Source organism: Pempheris klunzingeri, chromosome 1, assembly GCF_042242105.1.
Source record: "Pempheris klunzingeri isolate RE-2024b chromosome 1, fPemKlu1.hap1, whole genome shotgun sequence".
Lineage (NCBI taxonomy): Eukaryota > Metazoa > Chordata > Actinopteri > Acropomatiformes > Pempheridae > Pempheris > Pempheris klunzingeri.
The window spans coordinates 34756983-34776215 of record NC_092012.1 but is presented as its reverse complement, the minus strand read 5'-3'; the positions used below and the strand labels follow the sequence as shown (position 1 = coordinate 34776215).

General features: G+C 46.8%; 1 protein-coding gene across 1 annotated transcript in view; it reads left to right on the top strand.

Annotated features, from left to right (window-relative positions):
• LOC139220330 (transcription initiation factor TFIID subunit 4-like) overlaps positions 1–19233 on the top strand; it is an 81959-nt gene that overhangs the window by 12218 nt on the left and 50508 nt on the right. Inside the window, exons 3-9 of the mRNA XM_070852443.1 lie at positions 1835–1987; positions 2761–2883; positions 3387–3476; positions 5109–5318; positions 8314–8389; positions 9485–9599; positions 16961–17130. Coding sequence (XP_070708544.1) covers positions 1835–1987; positions 2761–2883; positions 3387–3476; positions 5109–5318; positions 8314–8389; positions 9485–9599; positions 16961–17130 — 937 coding nt within the window. The remainder of the gene's footprint in view (positions 1–1834; positions 1988–2760; positions 2884–3386; positions 3477–5108; positions 5319–8313; positions 8390–9484; positions 9600–16960; positions 17131–19233) is intronic.

Here is a 19233-nt window from a genome sequence, read left to right as displayed (position 1 = left end):
AGTATACTATAACTAGTATACTATAACTATACTATAACTACTATACTATAACTATACTATAACTACTATACTATAATTATACTATAACTAGTATACTATAACTAGTATACTATAACTATACTATAACTACTATACTATAACTATACTATAACTAGTATACTATAACTAGTATACAATAACTATACTATAACTAGTACACTATAACTATACTATAACTACTATACTATAATTATACTACAACTAGTATACTATAATTATACTATAACTAGTATACTATAACTATACTATAACTACTATACTATAATTATACTTTAACTATACTATAACTAGTATACTATAACTACTATAACTAGTATACTATAACTATACTATAACTAGTATACTATAACTATACTATAACTACTATACTATAATTATACTTTAACTATACTATAACTAGTATACTATAACTACTATAACTAGTATACTATAACTATACTATAACTGACGTTTGTTGGCAATAATAAACCTTTTGTTTGAGTGAAATTCTAATAATAATGAATAAAACCAAATAGCATGTGAGTGTGAAGCTGTTCAGTGCCAACTTGGAACATCTTAGGCTGTATTGTTGAGGTTTTTAATTATCCTGAGAGATGTAATCATTTAGAAATATAGAATGATAAACATCAAGCGACTCTTCCTGCATATAGAATGAATAATACCATTTACTTTCACATTTAATCTCGCAAGCAAGTTGTTTGCAGAAAAAAACTAGAATAATAACCCGGCAGCTATACATGTTCCACCGAGTGAAACGTGGAGCTGCCGGGCATCGCTGCCCTGGCTGCTCATCACAACATCCTGTACTGTACACTGGCATCGGTGGAGATAATATTTCACGTGAACCTCCCCCCGTCTCTGAGGAGCCGAGGCTCCGGAGCCTCTGATCAGACCCAGTGTTTCCCATTCAAACACCGTGTCTCGATCCAGTTGAGGTGCCGCAGCGCAGATCTTATTTCCCTGCTCACAGGAGAGGCTGTGATCTTTGCTCAGCAGAAAGCATTCGGTGTTCAGTACGTTTGTGCTCAGAGAGGAGGATCGCCGTGGCTGCTTGGTGCCTCGTCCGGGCTTCACACTTGACCTTTCCTCTGTGTTTGGGAGATTTCTCATTTTTCACACTAACTAGGCAGCCCTGCAGTGCAGAGACAAATGTATTTTGGCTCACACTACACTGCACAAGTAGCTCCCTTACTGTATGTGGACGTACATGTGGCCTTGCCTGCATCCATATGTGGCTCGAGTGATCAGACGCTAACGTGTCCTCTGTGCATTCGGGGTGCCTTCACACCTGTATTTAGAGCTGTCTGCTCACGATTGCATCACATACGATATATTTTATTGCCAAGTGTGAACAGGCCCTGAGAGATTCAAAAGAGGTGATGAGGGCTTCAGAGTGAGAGACTGCTGCTGCTGATGGCACCTCATCTGCTGAGCCAAATGTGTGTTTTGGGTGTGAGGTGTTTTCTAGCCATTCATCCGCTCACATGGCATTTTGAGAAAGTAGACAATAGGTGGCTAACGTCTGGCATGAGCAGCGTGAAAAAATCTTAACAGGAGGCTTCCCTTGTCAGGTAAGTGACTATTAAGAGAAGCTGTGACGGCCTCCCGTCTTTCCCAGCCTCCATCTTGTCACCACCTCCCCTTCCTCCTCCTTGTCTGTTAAGCAATGTCCATCGCAGTCAGGACACCAGATGTGACAGGAGCGCTGTGGCGCCTGCCTCCTGTTCTCTGTGGCCTTGCTGCGAGCGAGGCGTCACGTCCTGTTTATCTCTCTGTCTCTTCCTTGCTCTTCCAGAAGGGCCCCGTGGCACCGGCCGTGGCTGTGACGGCTCCGCAGCAGACCCCCGTGGTTATGGCCCCGCAGGCCCCGGCCCAGGCTGCCTCCCAACCAGTGCAGCCTCCGCAGACGGGCATCGCCGCGGCCCCCGGAGGTCCTGTCGTGTCCCAGGTCCGTTCTCCCTGCCCCCACCCCGCCCCCGCCCTCCCTCACCACCCACGCTCCACCCTGGAGGGCGCAGGCACTGTCACAGCTGCCAGCAGGCTGGCTGTGTCACAAGCTCAGCCCTGGACCCACAGCCTCGGCGCCTCGCACAGCTGGCCGTGCACCGAGAGTCTCACACATGCCCACACACATTCACACAAGTGCACAGCAACCCAAGGACATGCAGACGCAGACATGAAGGCACAGCCCCACCACGAACACGCACACACTCAGGGACAGATGGACTCACAGATACAGCCGTGGATGCACATACACACGGTTCACACAGAAATACAGAATCACACACATGCTCTCACATCTCCGCGTGTTCAGGCCACAGAGCCCTCACAGGGCTACAGTTTGATGCTGCCGGCAGTTTGAGTGGACAGGTGCCAAGTCTCATTTGGCTACAAAGACGAGCAGCACGCTAAGTGTGCACTGTGCTTTGATTTGGGACTGATGCTTGTCAGCTTCTTTATCAGTCCAAGGATCCTTTTTAAGTATTAATGAAGGAAACGCAGCACAAACACACACCTTTCTGTCAGCATCAGACTGTGCTTCTATGTTGGTGCTCATCCTAACAGCTGCTAACAGCAACACAAAATCTCACTAAGATATTTATTTAGAAACAAGATCCTTGATCCTGATGTGTCTGTGAGCAATTTACAGCTTGAGCCAGCTTTTTTTTTTTTTTCAATTTTGCACATAAGGTAAACAACTGTTTTTCTTATCTTGTACAGGAAATGCAGGAGAATGTCAAGAAGTGTAAGAATTTCCTGGCCACACTTATCAAGCTGGCGTCTCACAATTCTCCGTCCCCCGAGACCTCCAAGAACGTCAAGGCTCTGGTTCAGGACCTGCTGGTGAGCTCCGGAAACCAACAAACACTCATCGTACAGACATCAAGGAAGCACCGTGCTTGTCAGTCAGTCAGTCAGTCAGTCCAGATCATGTTCACTCATCTTTTTCAGCATTTTAAACTACAAGAGATTGTAAGAACTGCTGACTGTTTGCTGTTAAATTTGATATTTAGACGTCTTCTTCTGTTCCATCACCAAACTGACGGGTCTGTCTTCAGTCACTCCCCCTGATATGTGGGGGTCAGTCAAAGTTGACACTTGAATGTGTTGTTGTGTTGAATATTTTAAACCTGTAGATGGCAGCATGAAACTTTTTCCCGCACCCTCCGTCTCTATCATGAGCGCTCATCTCACACACAGTTACACATTAACGAGCTGCACCCTGAGGTGCCAGGATGCCGAGCGGTTGATCATCAGCTCCCATCTTGTTGTGTTCACGTCACCACAGTGTGCTTATACTGTACTCGCACAGTGTGTTCATACTTTACTCATACTGCTCCTGACAGGATGCCAAGATTGAACCGGAGGAGTTCACCAGCCGCCTGCAGACTGAGCTCAAGTCGTCTCCGCAGCCTTACCTGGTGCCCTTCCTCAAGGTGTGGTTTTAACCTTCTCCTCTCCAAGCTTGTCCCATCACCGCTCAGACTTCCTACACAGACTGAGGCTGTTGTTCCCTGAACTGGATCTCTTACTCAGACCCCTGAACTGCTCCTGAGGCCCTCCACCTCTCCAAACCTGGGGCCTCATCTCAGAAACTCCCCAAGTCTGAAATCCCGTCTTGGCATTTAGGATCCTTGGTATATCAGACACTTTTCCTAAAGTGTATTTTGGAAAAAATCCTAGTTTATCTGAGGAAAAGAATTTAGCTGCTACAGAATCGTACTCGCTGAAGAAAGTCAGGACGGCATATATCCTGTCTAAAAAACTAAAATAGCACCACTGTTGTTAAGTGTGTATAGCTTTGACAATGACGACACTGAAATATTATGACTGAGGACACTTTAAATTCACCCTCGGCTGATAATTGGGAAGAAAACTTCCCATAAAGGTCGCGTTTCGTCTCCTCCACCGACACGATTACTGCCGCCGACTCATCGAAGCTAAAGTTGAACGCCCGTCCTTTTCTTGTCCGTTATAACAAGCTAAGGTGAAGTGAGGCAGCTGCCATGGACACAGGCAGTCTTGTGTACGGTCTAAACACAGATACAGACGTGTTCTTAACATAATATATATATTAATATATATATATATAAGATAAGATAAGATAAGGTCACAGCCATTACTTTAGTAAGTGGAAGACAGGATTCCTCCTTTCTGTCTTTGAAACTTAATGTAGGCCAAGCAGTTAGAAATCAAGGGCCTTGTTACAGAAACATTTCTAAACAGCTCTTTTAAACTGGCGACCGAACAATTAACCTTAAGCTTCTACCTCTACACCTGTCTAATAAAGTGGACCTCTTTACGGGCCCCTTAGCTCCGCTCTGAATTGACCCCTGACATAAAACTGTTTCCTGACCTGCTCCCTCACGCCCCCCTTAAATCATCGCCCAGCCTGGCTCCTTAAAGCTGGCCCTTAACTGACCCCCTGAAGAAGTGCTGGCACCAAGGCCAGTGATGGCTAGATGGCTGACAGTAGAGCCACACACACACACACACACACACACACACCCTCTGGCCTGACTTTTGACTGTGTGTGACAGTGGCCCCCGCAGCCGTCCCTGCCAGTAGCCAGCAGGTTTCTGCAGCCAACCATGATGAGCGTCACATCAAGGCTCCCGACCGCCCGACCCGGCCACAAACACATGTTGTCATGCAACGTTAGGCCGCTTACGTCAAAAATCTGCCTGAAATAGTCTGTATGGAGCAACGTCAGCTCCTCAGGTCGGCTGTGACAGTGGCTCATCACAAATGGTTGCCGGCCACGTTTTCTATATGGCGCATAGGATATTAAGCGTGCTGCAGGTTCATTGACCTGAGTTTCATTGTAGAAGTAAATTTTGTTTAACAGCGCATAAGCACATGAATCACTGTGTGAGAAATCCAGGCGTTGTCACATGTGTCAGCAGGTGTTTCTGTGGCCCCCTGTAACCATGTTTTTGTGATAACATTATGCCAGATTAGCCAGTGGCTGCAGCAGTGTTTGTCTCTGCAGCTGTGTATGGTATTTTCTCATGCACGTCTGTTTGCTCTGTGACTGTAAACTCTGGCCTCTCTCTGTCCGTCAACAGAAGAGCCTCCCGGCCCTCAGGCTGTCTTTGCTGAACAGTCAGCAGTCCCTGACCCAGCCCCCGCAGCAGGGAGTCAAACCAGCGCCTGGCGGCACCCCTCCTGCAATCGTGGCTGGGCCAGCTGTCCGTATACGGCACCCTAACAGCGTCAGCACCACTACGGGTGCCAGTGCGCTGCCCGCCGGGGCGCTCGGACATGCAGCTGCCATGGTATGTATGGAGCAGACTGCAGCTCAGACACAGTCATCACATCCTTTACACTCACACTTCCTATTTAAACAACAAATAACACAACAAATAAAATGTATGGTAGTTACAGTACAAGAGCAGCTATTGAAAATGTGCAAATGAGCACAGAAGTGAAGGAGAAGAAGAAGCCTGTCAGTGGATCAGACCCAGAGTATGTATTATAGCTGGATCAATGTATCTGCACAAAGACCTTCATCAGATTCTTTTAAAAGACATTGGTAGAGACCATCTTCAATAGGTGGGAGGACCCACTTACAGACTGACACCACTTATGAATCAGGCATCATGCACAGTCACATCATGACCATATAGGCCAACAATATAGATAGACAAAGATCATCTTATACAAGATGTACATTACATGTAGCTTAGAACGCCCACAAGCTCAAGGAGCTCTTGCTGTTACTATGGTGAGCCTACAGTCTTCTCTGACGCACCTGTTGACCTCCAGGTGTGCAAAAGTTCTGCTTTTCAACTCAAAATATGTAAAAAATATGGCCCAGGTTTAAAAATACCCTTAAAGATCAGCCTGTGCCCTGGAAACTAGACAATTAGTACCCAAAGTTGTGAGCAGTTCCTCCAGTGTTGGTGCGGGGGTACGGCTGAAGTAAGTCCAGTAACCTGAAGGGTCCAGTGTTAGACAGCCTCACTGCATGTGTGTGGGAATACGGTGCGTGCATGTGTGTGTTAGAGTGTGTGTGTGCGTGTGTGTGTGCGGACACGCATGTTGAGGAATGATGCGTTCACACACTGCACAGGCGTTTATGGATGGGTCGAGTGAGGTCAGACTCTGATTGGTCTGGTCCAGGCAGAGGGGAGGGCGAGCTAGAGGCTTCTCTCCTTCTCTTTTGCATTTTTACTCTCAGTCTGTTCCCCCTGCTCTCCCTCCATCGCTTTCTAACAGTTTCTCTCACTGTATCTACCCCTGCATCACTCTCTCATCTTCCTCCCTCCCTCCCTCCCTCTCTCCCTCTCTCTACCCGTTAACCGTTGAAGGGTGAAGCGAGGTAACTAGGTCAGCCCCGGGTCAATTTTAAAGCAATGTGGCGGCCGCAGTCTATGTCCAGAACACGCCTCTGGTCTCCCTCTCTATCTCCATCTCTCTCTCACACACACACACACACACACACACACATGCATAAAACACCAACATAAGCTATCACACAAAACATTAGTAAATGATCACCCCTGGCACATCAACAGTCTGAAAGCAGACAGCTAGTTGAATTAGGCTGAGAAGATGTGCTCCTACCACAGCAGTGTGGGGAACATTTCTTACAGTACTATGGATTATTCTTAACATACATGTGCTATTAAAGGTTTCTTCTATGATTACACTTACTGCACATGAACAAACGTGCATGCATAGGGATCTCTAAAAGGTAAATACACGAACTGGAGACAGGATGACGTGGTTTGGGTGGTATGGTTTACTGCAAGAGATCTGCAGCACAACTTTGTATTTTTTTTTTTTAAAACATATTTAAGGTAGAAAAATTAATATAATTCAAGTTGTGTGATTGAAACTGTATTTTTCTGTTTGATTGTATAAAAATTGACAGTTATAATGAAACTTGCTGGAGCTTAAACCTCCTCAGGGCAAACGATATGTAAGGTGAATAGACTTGATAAAAGGGTGAATGAATGGAGAGAAGAAACTAGGCCACATCATTACACAGCAGCTCGTTCTTTACTGCAACAGCGTGTGTAAATGCCTTGTTACGCATGTATGCTAAGAGGCTCTTTAAGTAATATAACTATGTGAAGGTCTGGGAAGCCAACAAAGCAAAGCACAGACAGCTCACAGGCTACCATACCGCTGATTATTAGCCACAGTTTGATTTTTAAATATAAGTTTGGTGACTTAAAGGAAGCGAGGTCGAGGCAGAGCTTAAGAGTCTCTGGATGTAATTTTGCTAATACAGGCTAGCTTTAAGAGATACTAACAATAACTAACGATAGCACGAGTATGTGAGAAATGTTAGCAATCACTGTGAACTATAAATGTATAAACGTATAGCATCAACACCCAGCATTTAGTATCTCTCTGTTCGTCGATGTGTAAAAGTTAAATCATTAAATCAAATGAAGGATGAGCACTGAGTTCGGTTTCCTTTTACCGTCTGATGGCCAAACTTTCTACCTGATTTTCTTTTTCCCCTCTTAACTGTGTCGCCGGCTGGCCAGAGGTGCTGAATGTATTTTCCCCTTCACTCCCACTCTTGCAGGGCCCTGCAGTGGATCTCTGGGAAAAATGGCCTCTGTCTTTTTTTCGGTAGCTTGAACAGTAATATAGCATGTGTCAGGGAATGGAAAACAAGGCTAAAAAATATGCAGCAAGAAGCAAACTGGTAGGAATGGATGGCTGAGCCCGAGGCGGGGCCTGTGGCCGCCACCAAGGAAGGAAGTGACTCTAATAGCCAGGCACTGCCTCCCCCCCTTCTTCTTCTACCACCACTACTTCTCCTCCTTCTAAACTACTTTTTCACCGCAGTGTCGACTTCTTATTGCCTTTGTCTTATCAGGAAAGGCAAGCAAATGTAGGTCATGTACAGTGACAGAAATCCATCCCCACTGTGCTCTTAAATCGATCTCCACATCCTCGGCACAGTGTGCAGGGAGTGCTATTATCGCCCCTTGTATCTGTTGTCCATCTATCCTTCATCATTGCTGCAGACATTTCAATATTTTTCAGCAGAATTAAAATCCGCACAGAAAGCTGGAGTGGCTCTCGGCCAGCATGTCTCCAGATCATATTCTAGCAACTGAGTCTGAAAGGGGAGCAAAATGTGATTTTTCCTTCCAAACTCTTCCTCTTGGGGATGGTGTGAAAGTCAAGTGGTTCAGCAGGCGTGTAGTTTCATACTTCTTAATCTCCCCACTCACTTAATTCTTTGAAATACTACAGTGTAGTACATAATCTCTATTTGGGTTTGTTTTTTTCCCGCCTCCTCAGGGTGTGAAGACAGCAGGCGCCGTCAGCGGCCAGGTCCGGATGCCCATGGTGATCACACAGTCTGTCAGAGCGCAAGGTAGGATGTCTGCACGCCTTCTCCAGCCACTTCTGATCCAGTCACACGCACAGTATCTACCGCTTCACTTCCAGGCGTTCTTTTGTTCACGTCTCTCTCAGACATTTAAAAAACACCGTGCAAGACGTGAGTGGGTTCAGGTCTCCACTTTTGATGAAGTCCTGTGACACACTCCTGTTTTTTCGGTTTCTGGCCTCCAATCTTTTAAAGTCTGCCAGTAAGGCTGCATGTTCCAAGATCTCCAAACTCAGCGTGACCTTGTGGTTAAGTAAAGAGGCGGAGAAATAGGTTAAACAAAGATAGCCATTAGAGGAGCTCTAAACGTTCTCTCAGTAGGCTCAGGCGTGTAAACAGGCAGGAGCCACGGAGAGAACAGGTGTTTTTTTTTCCTCCTGTCTGGTTATAAAGCCTTCTCAAACATTTGCGCTGCTGCTTACTCACACTGATTCACAAACACTCTTCCCACAGAAGCCCACAAATATCGCCCCAACACCAACCGGGCGTAACGCTCCCCTATGAGAGCTGTGTGCTCTCAGGTGGTGTGTGTAATGTGTGTACGTGTTTGTACCTGCTTTTGCTTATGTGTGTGTGTGCGTGCGTGTGCATGTGTGTGTACGATCGGAGGCGCATACAAATTTGATCTGCCCCCTTCCCCAAGATTGCCTGCAGTGAAAGATCTGTAGGTTGTTTTATGCCCATAAATTGGAATGCGGGGATAGTTCTAAAAATACTTTTCTGTGCCTCTTGGCTAGGAACATGCCTGTTAAAATCAAGTTTAAATTCACTCTGGCAGTCCTTGTGCCTCTCTGGAAAACGTGTCTCGGAGCAGGATGCGGTTTAGGAGTGTAAGGAGAGCCGGTGAAGCGCAGTGATATTGACAGAGCGACGCTCTCCGCACCAACCTGGGGAGAGCGACAGTACCGCTCCCCCAGCCCCCCTCCGTCTACCCCTGCGAGGATGACAGACACAGTTGAAGGTAGTCGTTAGACAGGAGGATATTTGACGCAGATAGAAAGGGACACTTCAATGATAACATTACTCCTTTCCTGTGTTGTTTAGTGTTTTCCTCTTTGTTTTTTCCACGTTCCTCAACAGGCACAATGGGGAAGGGAGCCATCATCCAAGCAGGCAAAAGTCCCGTGGGCTTGGCTGTTCAGATCTCTGGGAATCAGAAAAACAAGCTCAACGACCCCGGTGGAGGCTCTTTCAGGTACACCTCACCAGGAGCCCGACTGTAGTGCGCCTGCCGTTCCCGGCAGCCGTCACATGGGGGCAGCATTTAACTAAGATGCCTCCTCATGACTACAGGCTACACTCTCAGCTAAGGCTATGAGTGTTGATCCCAGTCGCCTGCCTGGCCACCTGTCTGTCTGCCTGCCTGCCTGCCTGTCTGTCTGCCTGCCCGCCCGCCCGCCCGCCCGGCTGGTTGATCGGTGGTCCTCTCTCTCTGCGCCCACCACATAGCAACACGCTGCCAGCCAATAGATCACCCTCACGATCGCCCTCCCCGTGCCACTGTCACAACTCATCGACAGCATTACAAATGAGCTAAATCTTAATTTAGAAATAAGGTAATTGTGTCCAGATGGTTGGAATTTCTGGATGCGGTTCTGAAAATACCTTGGTTAAGTCAAACATACGGTATTTAGCCCGCAGCTTTGCTCTCTCTCTCTCTCTGGTCTTGTCTCTGTTTCAGCTGGGCTTTTGTCTCAAAACATGAAAAGGTTCATCGCCCACATGCTGGCCTTTGCGGTCCGTGTTTTGTGTGAGTCTTTGTGTGTTTGTGTCTGTGTGTGCAGCATATACGTGCTAGTGTGTATGTATATGTTAGCACATGTGCCTCTGTCTCTCTGTTTGTTTGTGTCCCTGCTCGGGTGCACATGAGCTTGTGTTTATGTTCTAAAAATCCACCAGTATTGTCAATGTGTGCGTATCAAATGCGTGTTTGCGTGTATCGACAGGAGCGGGGGGTTTGGGATTGCCCTGGTGTGACCGGGCCGGGGCAAGAAGAGTGTCTGGGTCACATGGGCCAACGGGTTCATGGTAATGGCTCCCGTCTCCTGAGGGGAAAGGCAGCGCCCGGGGCTCTGATTGATAAACCAATAAATCTTTAGCTGCGTTGGTAATTAAGCTGTCAGGCTCGCTTGTTACTGACGACCTTTTTCCCCCCGCGGTGATCACAGTGGCCCTCAGCACACAAACACACTGGTTTCAACATAAGGCCAATAAAGCACAGCAGCACTGTCACGGAAGAAGCGTGGCGCTGACGTTTTCTAGCATGTTTCCCTTCCATCCAGGTCAGGTGATACTCTGGCCGGCACCTCTGTGTTAAACAAGGTGCACAACGCGTGGCCCCTCAGCACCTGCACCCACATCTCTGCACCCACGTCTCTGCAGGCAGGCAGCTCGCTGTTCTTCCAACAACGAACTAACTACGTTTAGTCAAACATGAGGCTCATCTTGATTTTAATGCTTAATGAGTCTGCTGACATTATGTTTATCTCTCATGTGTCAGTCAGGGTTTTTATTTTACAACCATTGTAGGTGAGAGGGGTAATATTAGAAATTAGACATTTATGCAAAATAAACTTTGCTCTCTTCTGGGATTAAAGTTGTAAACATACAAGAACAAATTCACAAGGCAAAAACATTGAATATTCTCTGAGATTATGAACCTGCAAGAAAAAACTCAGAAATTCAAGATTTAAGTTAAATGTACTCAGAAAAGGCACCTGGTGGCTTCACTCTGTGAGGCTGGACTTTGCAGGTGAGCAGCAACAAGGAAAAACACTTGATGCTTTTAGTCCAGAAACAGCATTTTCTTTCCTCATAAATTCGTGAGCTTAAATTTATCACTCAAATCTCAGAGAATGTCCACGTTTTTGTCTTGTGAATTTTCAACTTTAATCTCAGAAATTCAGAGTTTTTTCTCAGACTATTACCCCCCCTATTTTACCATCGTCTTTATTCTTAGTATAAACTGCATTTACCTCAGCTGGCTGGTTACTGATGTCTGAAACCTCTCAGTCTCAGTCACTGCTCCTTGTTTGCCGTTGTTTTTCTTACCTGACCATATAAACACGTTTGGAACAGACCCCCGTGTTGCACGGTACCGGATCCACTGGACGACATTGTGTCTTCACACCACGTCCAGAAACCTGCAGCATGAACATAATGAGCTGAGCAGAAACAGCCGCTGTGCTTCCTGTAAATCTCTGGTCTGTTCCCTCTGAGTTTCTCCTGAGTTTGACCTTCAACGTGTCATTAGCATGACAGAGTCCAGTCCGATTACAGTTCTAACAAATCAACAAAAGTTTAAAGGGACAGGCCGTATTATCTGAAGCGTGGTTGTCTGAGGTCTTTCCCCATAACCTGTGTATTACCTACGGTAGACAGCAGTCAGGACGTTAGGAGACACAGACACTAATCAATGTACGTCTGTGCAGCAGGAAAACAGATTCTAGACACCTAAAACCTAGAGACACCCTTCAAGATAAGAGAGAGGGGAAAGTAGCACCATAAAGTGTGAGAGTGATTGTAAGACAGAGGAGCACAGCCGGGCCGGTCAGCCAGCACCCAGCAGCAGCTCTCACCCACCCAGCCTGCACTGTGTTCAGCTGTAGTCGGCGTCTGATGTGTGTAAGGCTGTCACTCTGAGCCACTGGTCCCAGCGGGCCAGCTGTAGCACAAACACACACATACACACTGCAGGCCTTGTGGGGTTTCCACTGCAGCTACAGCTTTCTGTGTAAGTGCCTGTGTCGGTGTGTTTGTGTGTGTGTAGTTTACAGTACAGAGTGAAAGCAGCTGTCTCTGTGCCCCCCCCCCCCCCTTCCCCTCCTCATCTCTCTGTAAACACTCAACATCCGCTGTAATCACAGGCGAGCCAGCCGAGGCCTTCAGCCCTCTGCCAACCTCCGAGCTCAGCCTCAGCCCCTCAAATCCAGCCCTGTCCTACATGGTGGACACACATCCGTGCATGTAAACACACAAGCAGGGGCATAGTTGCACAAGAACACACACACACACACACACACACACACAGGCGCACATGCAAAATAAGGAACAAAAGGTTTTGCTCACCAGTCACTGTTGACAGTGGATGTAAAAGTCCACCAGCCCTTTTCCATCATTCACCAGCAAACTGGGTTCTCTCTGCCTGTGTGGTTACATCCTTTGTTGCTCTGTAAATTGCTATGTGATGTGCCTGTTTTGCTGGGAAAAAAAAAAGGCTTTACAAATAAATGTTACTCAATTAGAACTTAAAAGTGACCTCCCAAAAACCGTTGATTCAGAGACTTGGAAGGACGGCAGCCACAAGATTAGATTATGTGCAGATTGGGTGCTGGGCCTCTATAAAGCTGCTCCAAAAAATCCACAAAGAAAATAGCGGCACGCCAAAACGCTTTAAAGTCTGGAATGCTAATATATTTTTGCTGATAAAACCGAGGCATTTTGACGTACAGTGCACCTTCATGTGAACATCATCCACATGACACCTCCCCAGGTGTTTTCTTTTACATTTCTGATTAATTACAGCCTGAGTGTGGGTGGTCCTACTAAGCGTCGAGCAGCTCTTAGTGCGTTTCTGGGTTTATTGGCCACCAGTGCTGTCGTCCATTTGGCTCATGAGCACACATCCCATCAGGCCGCTCTGTGCAGAGCACCTCTCCAGTGGTGCGCCTTAGTCACAGGGATCAATAGGGGCCCCCCTGCCTGGGCGCAGGGACCTTTATCCCGGGGGTGGGGATGGGGGGTGTGTGCTGGTGGAGCGGGATGCGGGGGATCTGGATGCGCCCCCATCTATCCACACACACACACACACACACACAGCCTCCAAACAGCAAAGCAATCCTCTCAGCACCTATGGCGTGCCCTCTGTGAAACACAAGCTTGATATGGAAACGACATGCATATGTATTCATGTGGCCGCCGGCGCCGTGTCCCCGAGCCAACCCAAACCAATAACTGAGAGGCCGCTCTTTAGCTACTGTGGAAGCTAATTACATCTCTGCTTTATTAGCGCAGAGGTGTAGTCGGGAGTATTTTGCATTTCATATCTCATTCCCTCCTTTTAATGTCAGACCTGTCTTTGGCATTCTCATTTGATTTGAGGCCCGGCGGACCCAAATAGCCACAAATCAGACCGTCCAAGAAAAAGAAACACTCGTAATATTCTCACATAATATTTCTGCTGCTCTTGGACACCGGCACAGTAGTTACCAGTGTGGTCATCTCCCTGCTGACTGTGTGTCACCCAGTAGGCTCAGTGTAGTAAACACGTTAAGTCTGACTGGTGAAAATGAAGCAACACCTACGTTCCTCTCAGTGATGGAGCCATGATGGAGCCATGTGACAGCTGTAAAAAAGACTTCTCCTACTGTTTGACCTCACGTACGCCGACCCTGGTGTTTAAAGCTTCAAGCTGATGTTTTGGTTTGACTGAGTTTCTGCCCTTATTGTAGCTCATTCCCTTTTTATTTGGGTTGTTTCTATATGAACAGATCGCCGCAGGCCACATAGCAAAATTATAAATTCCCTTTTATGTTTATGTTTTTTTTTTATAGGCACGGATACATAAACTATTACTCACAGAAAGGACTGATACCACATATATCTACAGTCCACATTGCAGGAAACCCACTTATTAATACAGTTAACAGCCTTTATAAGAGGGTGTTGCACCCATCAAGGTAAATATGTAGTGAAGATAACTCATTAGTGTTTGTCTCATTATTTTAAAATTTCAGTTTCCAACCCCTGAGGTGACTTATCTGTCCATCCAGGTCATACCTGACAGAAAGAATTAATGTACGAGTCACATACCCTATTAGACTGAAATAATCTAATCTCAGTTTAGCTTCTGTACGTCATATTGTGTAAGTGAGAGAGTCCAAAGAGAGGCTGATTGTTGTCGTAAAGCTTTGTCTTCTGTTCTCAGACTGTCATGTTGTTAAGTGGTCACCCAGCTGTGCATTTGTCCACCACTGCTTAACATGAGAAAATGGAAAATCCCTCAGTAAGGTAAAGCCGTGTGCTGGACCGCTGCCCCTATAAAAACCATCATAACTATAACTGAGTGCAGTGTTACACAGGTGATGAGGTCATCTGCATATAGATCACCTGACTGCATAGATGGTCTCAAACTGTGGAAGTAACAGCGTGTCTGAACATGGCCGCGGGCGTGTTTCCTTCTAGGACAGGTTAAGTTATCCATGAGGACGTGATGAGGAAATGTGCACAGCCTGGGGTGCGTCGCAGGGTGTAATCCTATGTATCCGTGCTTGTGTTGTTGTGTAGATGTTCTCTGTGAAGGCATAATTAGACTGAGAGCTGGAGGAGCGGAGGAAAATAGGAGGGAAGGTAGAGGTGTGTGAAGTTCAGGGAGTTGTTCTAATCGTCTTTGTCAACCTCCCGCTGTGGTGTCAAGTTTCATATCGGCTCACTGTGGCCGCACCGAGGAGCAGGAGGGCCTCGGCGGGGTGGACTTGGCTGACGGTGTGTGCCCGCACGCACAGCAACACACGCACAAGCTCTGTCGCAACCGACATCGGTGGCATGAGCGTAAATGACTGTGGAGGTGAGCCAGTGAGTGGCCGCTCTGTGTGTGTTCTGCGGTTCTTTGTTCCCTCCGTCAAAGCCACTCAGAAAGCCCTCCGCCTGCTCTGGGCCAGTCCTGTAAGCACAACACGTCAGCGCTCAGCTAATTCAGGCCAGAGTCACAATCATCACTTGCCAAGTACAATAATTGTAGGGGAATTTGTCTTGGTGGCAGCTCGCAAAGAAAGCTGCAGCCTTTAGAGGTTGTGGGGACCTCGTTGACTGTCGGATGCGATGACCCAAACACAAAGTCTGCATGTTCGCCCTCCTCTACGCCTCTGCTAATGTGGAATAACACGGCAACAATGTGAAGCCGGCATTAGGCCTGTGAGGAATGGCCGGTACGTCAAGAAAACACAAAGCAAAGTGTGGCGGAGCTGTGTGGAAGTGGAGTCTGTTGACATTAGAATATAGCCAGATTCATCACAGCGCCGTGCCAATCCTCGGGAGGATCCTCGCCGAGCCAAACTCCGTCCAAACACTGTTCATCTCCCTGCCTCACGGAGCGCCGACACAAATAGACCCTGGAATGGGAATTGTGTGCCGTTATGACCGAAGCATTACACTCTGTTAAAAAAACTAATGCATATGTCATCCTTGGAAATATTCAGGACTGAAAGCAGAATCTCTGAATATATTTCTGTAATGAGGGCATGAATACCAGTAATAAGGTGCGTCTTTGTTTGGCCACGCTCAAACTGAAGTATTTTTCAGTAACTGTGCCTTTTCTCTCGTGGATATTTTCGTGTTCCCCCCCCCACTGCACTGCAGCCGTTGTTGCTGCTAACTGTGGAGGGTGCAGGCAGAAGGTGACTGTGTGTGTAGACCAACCAGTAGGAGTCGCTATTGCTGCAACAAGGCCACCATCCCTGAAGGCAGCTTCCGGAGCGTGCCTCTCCCCTGAGCTGTGCGGGGCCCTGATGGGTGTTCGGCCTTCACTCACTTTAGTAACGTTACCTTCAGTTCACCCTGAACTGGTGCAGATTTCTACAAAAACTACCTTGAACCTGTGCTTTCTATTTTGGAGTGTGTTGTTGCACAGCCAGGGCGATGTTACGATCAGATGTGCAACAGTCGAATGCACATTCTTCTATTTTTGTGTTTTTTCTTTATACTTAATATCTGAAAATATCATTAAATCCTGATCACCAACGATTCACTAAATCCACTCAGAGCCTTCTCCTGCAGGAGTCATCTTGTTGTGATTTTATAGGATAACCCTCATATTTCTTTTTTTTTTTTTTTTACATATCCTGGTGTCTGAGTGACTGGTAGGTACTAAAAGTGTTGGAATTGGTCCAGTAGATCACCTCAGCCAGCAGCCGCCAATCAGGCTACAATGGCTATAAGGTAATCCTTCACACCTGATTTTTATGCCTCTCTGAATGACATTGGGTGTCTGAGTATGTGGAGTTCCACACATGCATCCAAGAAGTTAAATACGCTGTCTTAAGGGCAAACTTTTTCAGAGTAGGTTCACTAAAAGCGCTTGTTTTAGCCACTGACGGGCTCAGATTGTTCTTCAAACACACCAGACTCCATTCACAAAAACAGGAATTTCACCTCACAGACCACAAGGGTTAGTAGTCTAATTGCTGTGACTTTTAAATAAGTCTTTAAAACACACAATAACACAAAGAAACTAATAATTCGAGGCAGCAGTAGAAGGATCTCTCTCTGTAGGGATCCTTTCCATGATGCTGTCACACACTTAGAATAACACTCTGAGCCTGTCAGTGGATCAAACAAGCTCTTTTAGTGGATCTACTACTACTGGATCTACCTGCTGGCTGAGGTGATCTACTGGACCAGTTCCAACACTTTTACTACCTACCAGTCACTCAGACACCAGGATGTGGACAGACAGGGACCGGATTTAAAAACATCGGAGTTCTCCTTTTATGGACTGAACCAGAAGTTGATGTGTTTGATTGTATGTATTTTGCTAATCTCTCATGTCTGGTGTTGCAGGGATGACGATGACATTAACGACGTAGCCTCCATGGCCGGGGTGAACTTGAACGAGGAGAGCGCCAGAATACTCGCCACCAACTCTGAGCTAGTGGGAACGCAGATCCGCTCATGTAAAGACGAGGCCTTTCTCCATCCGGGACTGCTCCACCGACGAATACTGGAGACGGGTAAGATGTGGGGATGAAGCGGCTGCTGAACGTTGAATTACCCCCACCCGTCCACTCTGAACAACAACCCAAAGCTGAGAATCCAGGCCGTGGTGGTGATGAAATCCCTATCTGTTGTCTTTCGTGTTAGGAACATGTTGTTTCTGTATTTATTGTGTCATCACTACAGACAGTTTTGATTTTCTCTTCTTCTGTGGTTCGGGCTGAGCCTTTTCTTGTTTGGCCTTAGTTTAAATTTGATACACTTAACAATTCTTTCACCTCCTTTAATGAATTCTTCAGTGGCTGTCTGAACTCACTGGACCCCAGGCACACACATAAATACTTTATGGGTTTGTCTTTTGAAGGCTGGCTGTCAGATTGTCCTCTGGACTAAAGGAACAGAGTTTAGAGGAATGAGACTTGGCAGTGAGATTTTGATTCTTTCTCTCTTTTTAGTGGATCTTGACACTCTGATAGCACACCACAGTGTTATGTGTGCTAATCGATACAGGCGCAGAGGTCTCCGTTTGTTTGCAGCAGCACATGAGACTGATAGTGTCTTCATTACCTCTGTTTTGCTGCCGGCAGTCTGTTTTATTGCTTGAAATATACTTTAGGCTCTCTGTGCACAGCGAAACCTGTGAAAACGTATAATGAGCGTTATTGCTCAAAATAAAACTCTGCCTAGCATCTTGCTCCCGTGCATGAGATCAGAAAACACACAGCGTAATTCCACGTGACGGGGAGTCTGGCGCCCTCATCTTGTTTTATCTCAATTAAAGTATCTTTGGTGTAGCACGGACGCCTGCAGGTCATGTTTCGTTACGTGGACTCTTGGCATGGTTGTTATCCCGTCACCTTGGGGCAGAGGGGTTGTTTAAAAATATAAATCTTTCCTCAGGGGGGGCACGCAGCATGATACAGGGCAGGAGGCTAGGGCGCCCCCTGCTGGGGAAGTGGCACTTCTGCAGCTTTGTTGTGTCAGTGATTGGCCTCTCCGCGCTCTCAGCTGACAGCAGTCCGAGGGAGGCTCCCCCGGCCTGCCAGCTCCACTCAATCAGAGCGCCTCGGCTGCTCCTCTTTACTGTACGAGCACCAAGTTCCACTCTGCTCTGCCTTCTCATTAGCATCCCGCTAAAACTTCCCTCTGACCTCCCCTGCCCTCTGGTTACCCCACAAACCATGGGCTCCATTTCTCTCCTTTGCTGCTTCTGTATTTTTAAATCAGTGGAGATGACGTCCTGATCCCCCGCTCTTTCCCCCTTTATTTCTTTTCTTCTTTTTTGAACGCTGATTCCAGGAGAGGATGTTGGCTGCCTCCTTCCATCCCCTTCTTTATTTTCCTCTTTATGTCTCCCCATGTCTCGTTTCCTCTCCTCTCTTATTTATCCCCTCCAAACAAACACTTGTGCCGCCCTCCTCTCCCAAACCTCCCTCTCCCTCCCCTCACAGCTCTTCAGGCTGGTCCTCAAGCAGGCGATGGGGGGGGGGGTTCATTTGTGAGGCTGCAAAACACTACTCCAACCCCTCCCCATCTCAGGAACCAGAACACAGGCACAGCTGGAGCTCTCTAGAAAAGCTCCTCAAAGTAATGATAGTCCACATAGTCCACACACACACACACACACACACACACTCATGCACACACATGCACATGGTCTTATCACATAAAGTTACACATGTGGACAGACTCACAGGATATTGGCACTCTAACAGATTCTTAAATCTATAAAATGTCTTAAAATGATCACATTCTAAGAAGGTTTGTTAAAGTAAGCATCCATGTGTGGATTATTACCTCAGCATCGGTCTCATGTTGACATTACAGTCGAATGTCTACGAGAAACAAAATGGTACGGGCTCTTTACCATCATTTCCTGCATCCCGAACATGATTTACTTTCAAAACAGAGAACATGTCTCATGCTGCGCTCTCATCACGTCAGTTTTACCATGAAACTAGCATGACCTGCTGCCGGGGAAAACTGGTCAACACAAACATGTCGGCTTTCCACTTCTGAGACAGGAGCTCAAATATCTTTTAGAAACAGAGGAGGCCGTTTAACCATTAAACATTGTGTCTGACACAATGGACCTGGTATCTAACCTGGTCAAACCGGTT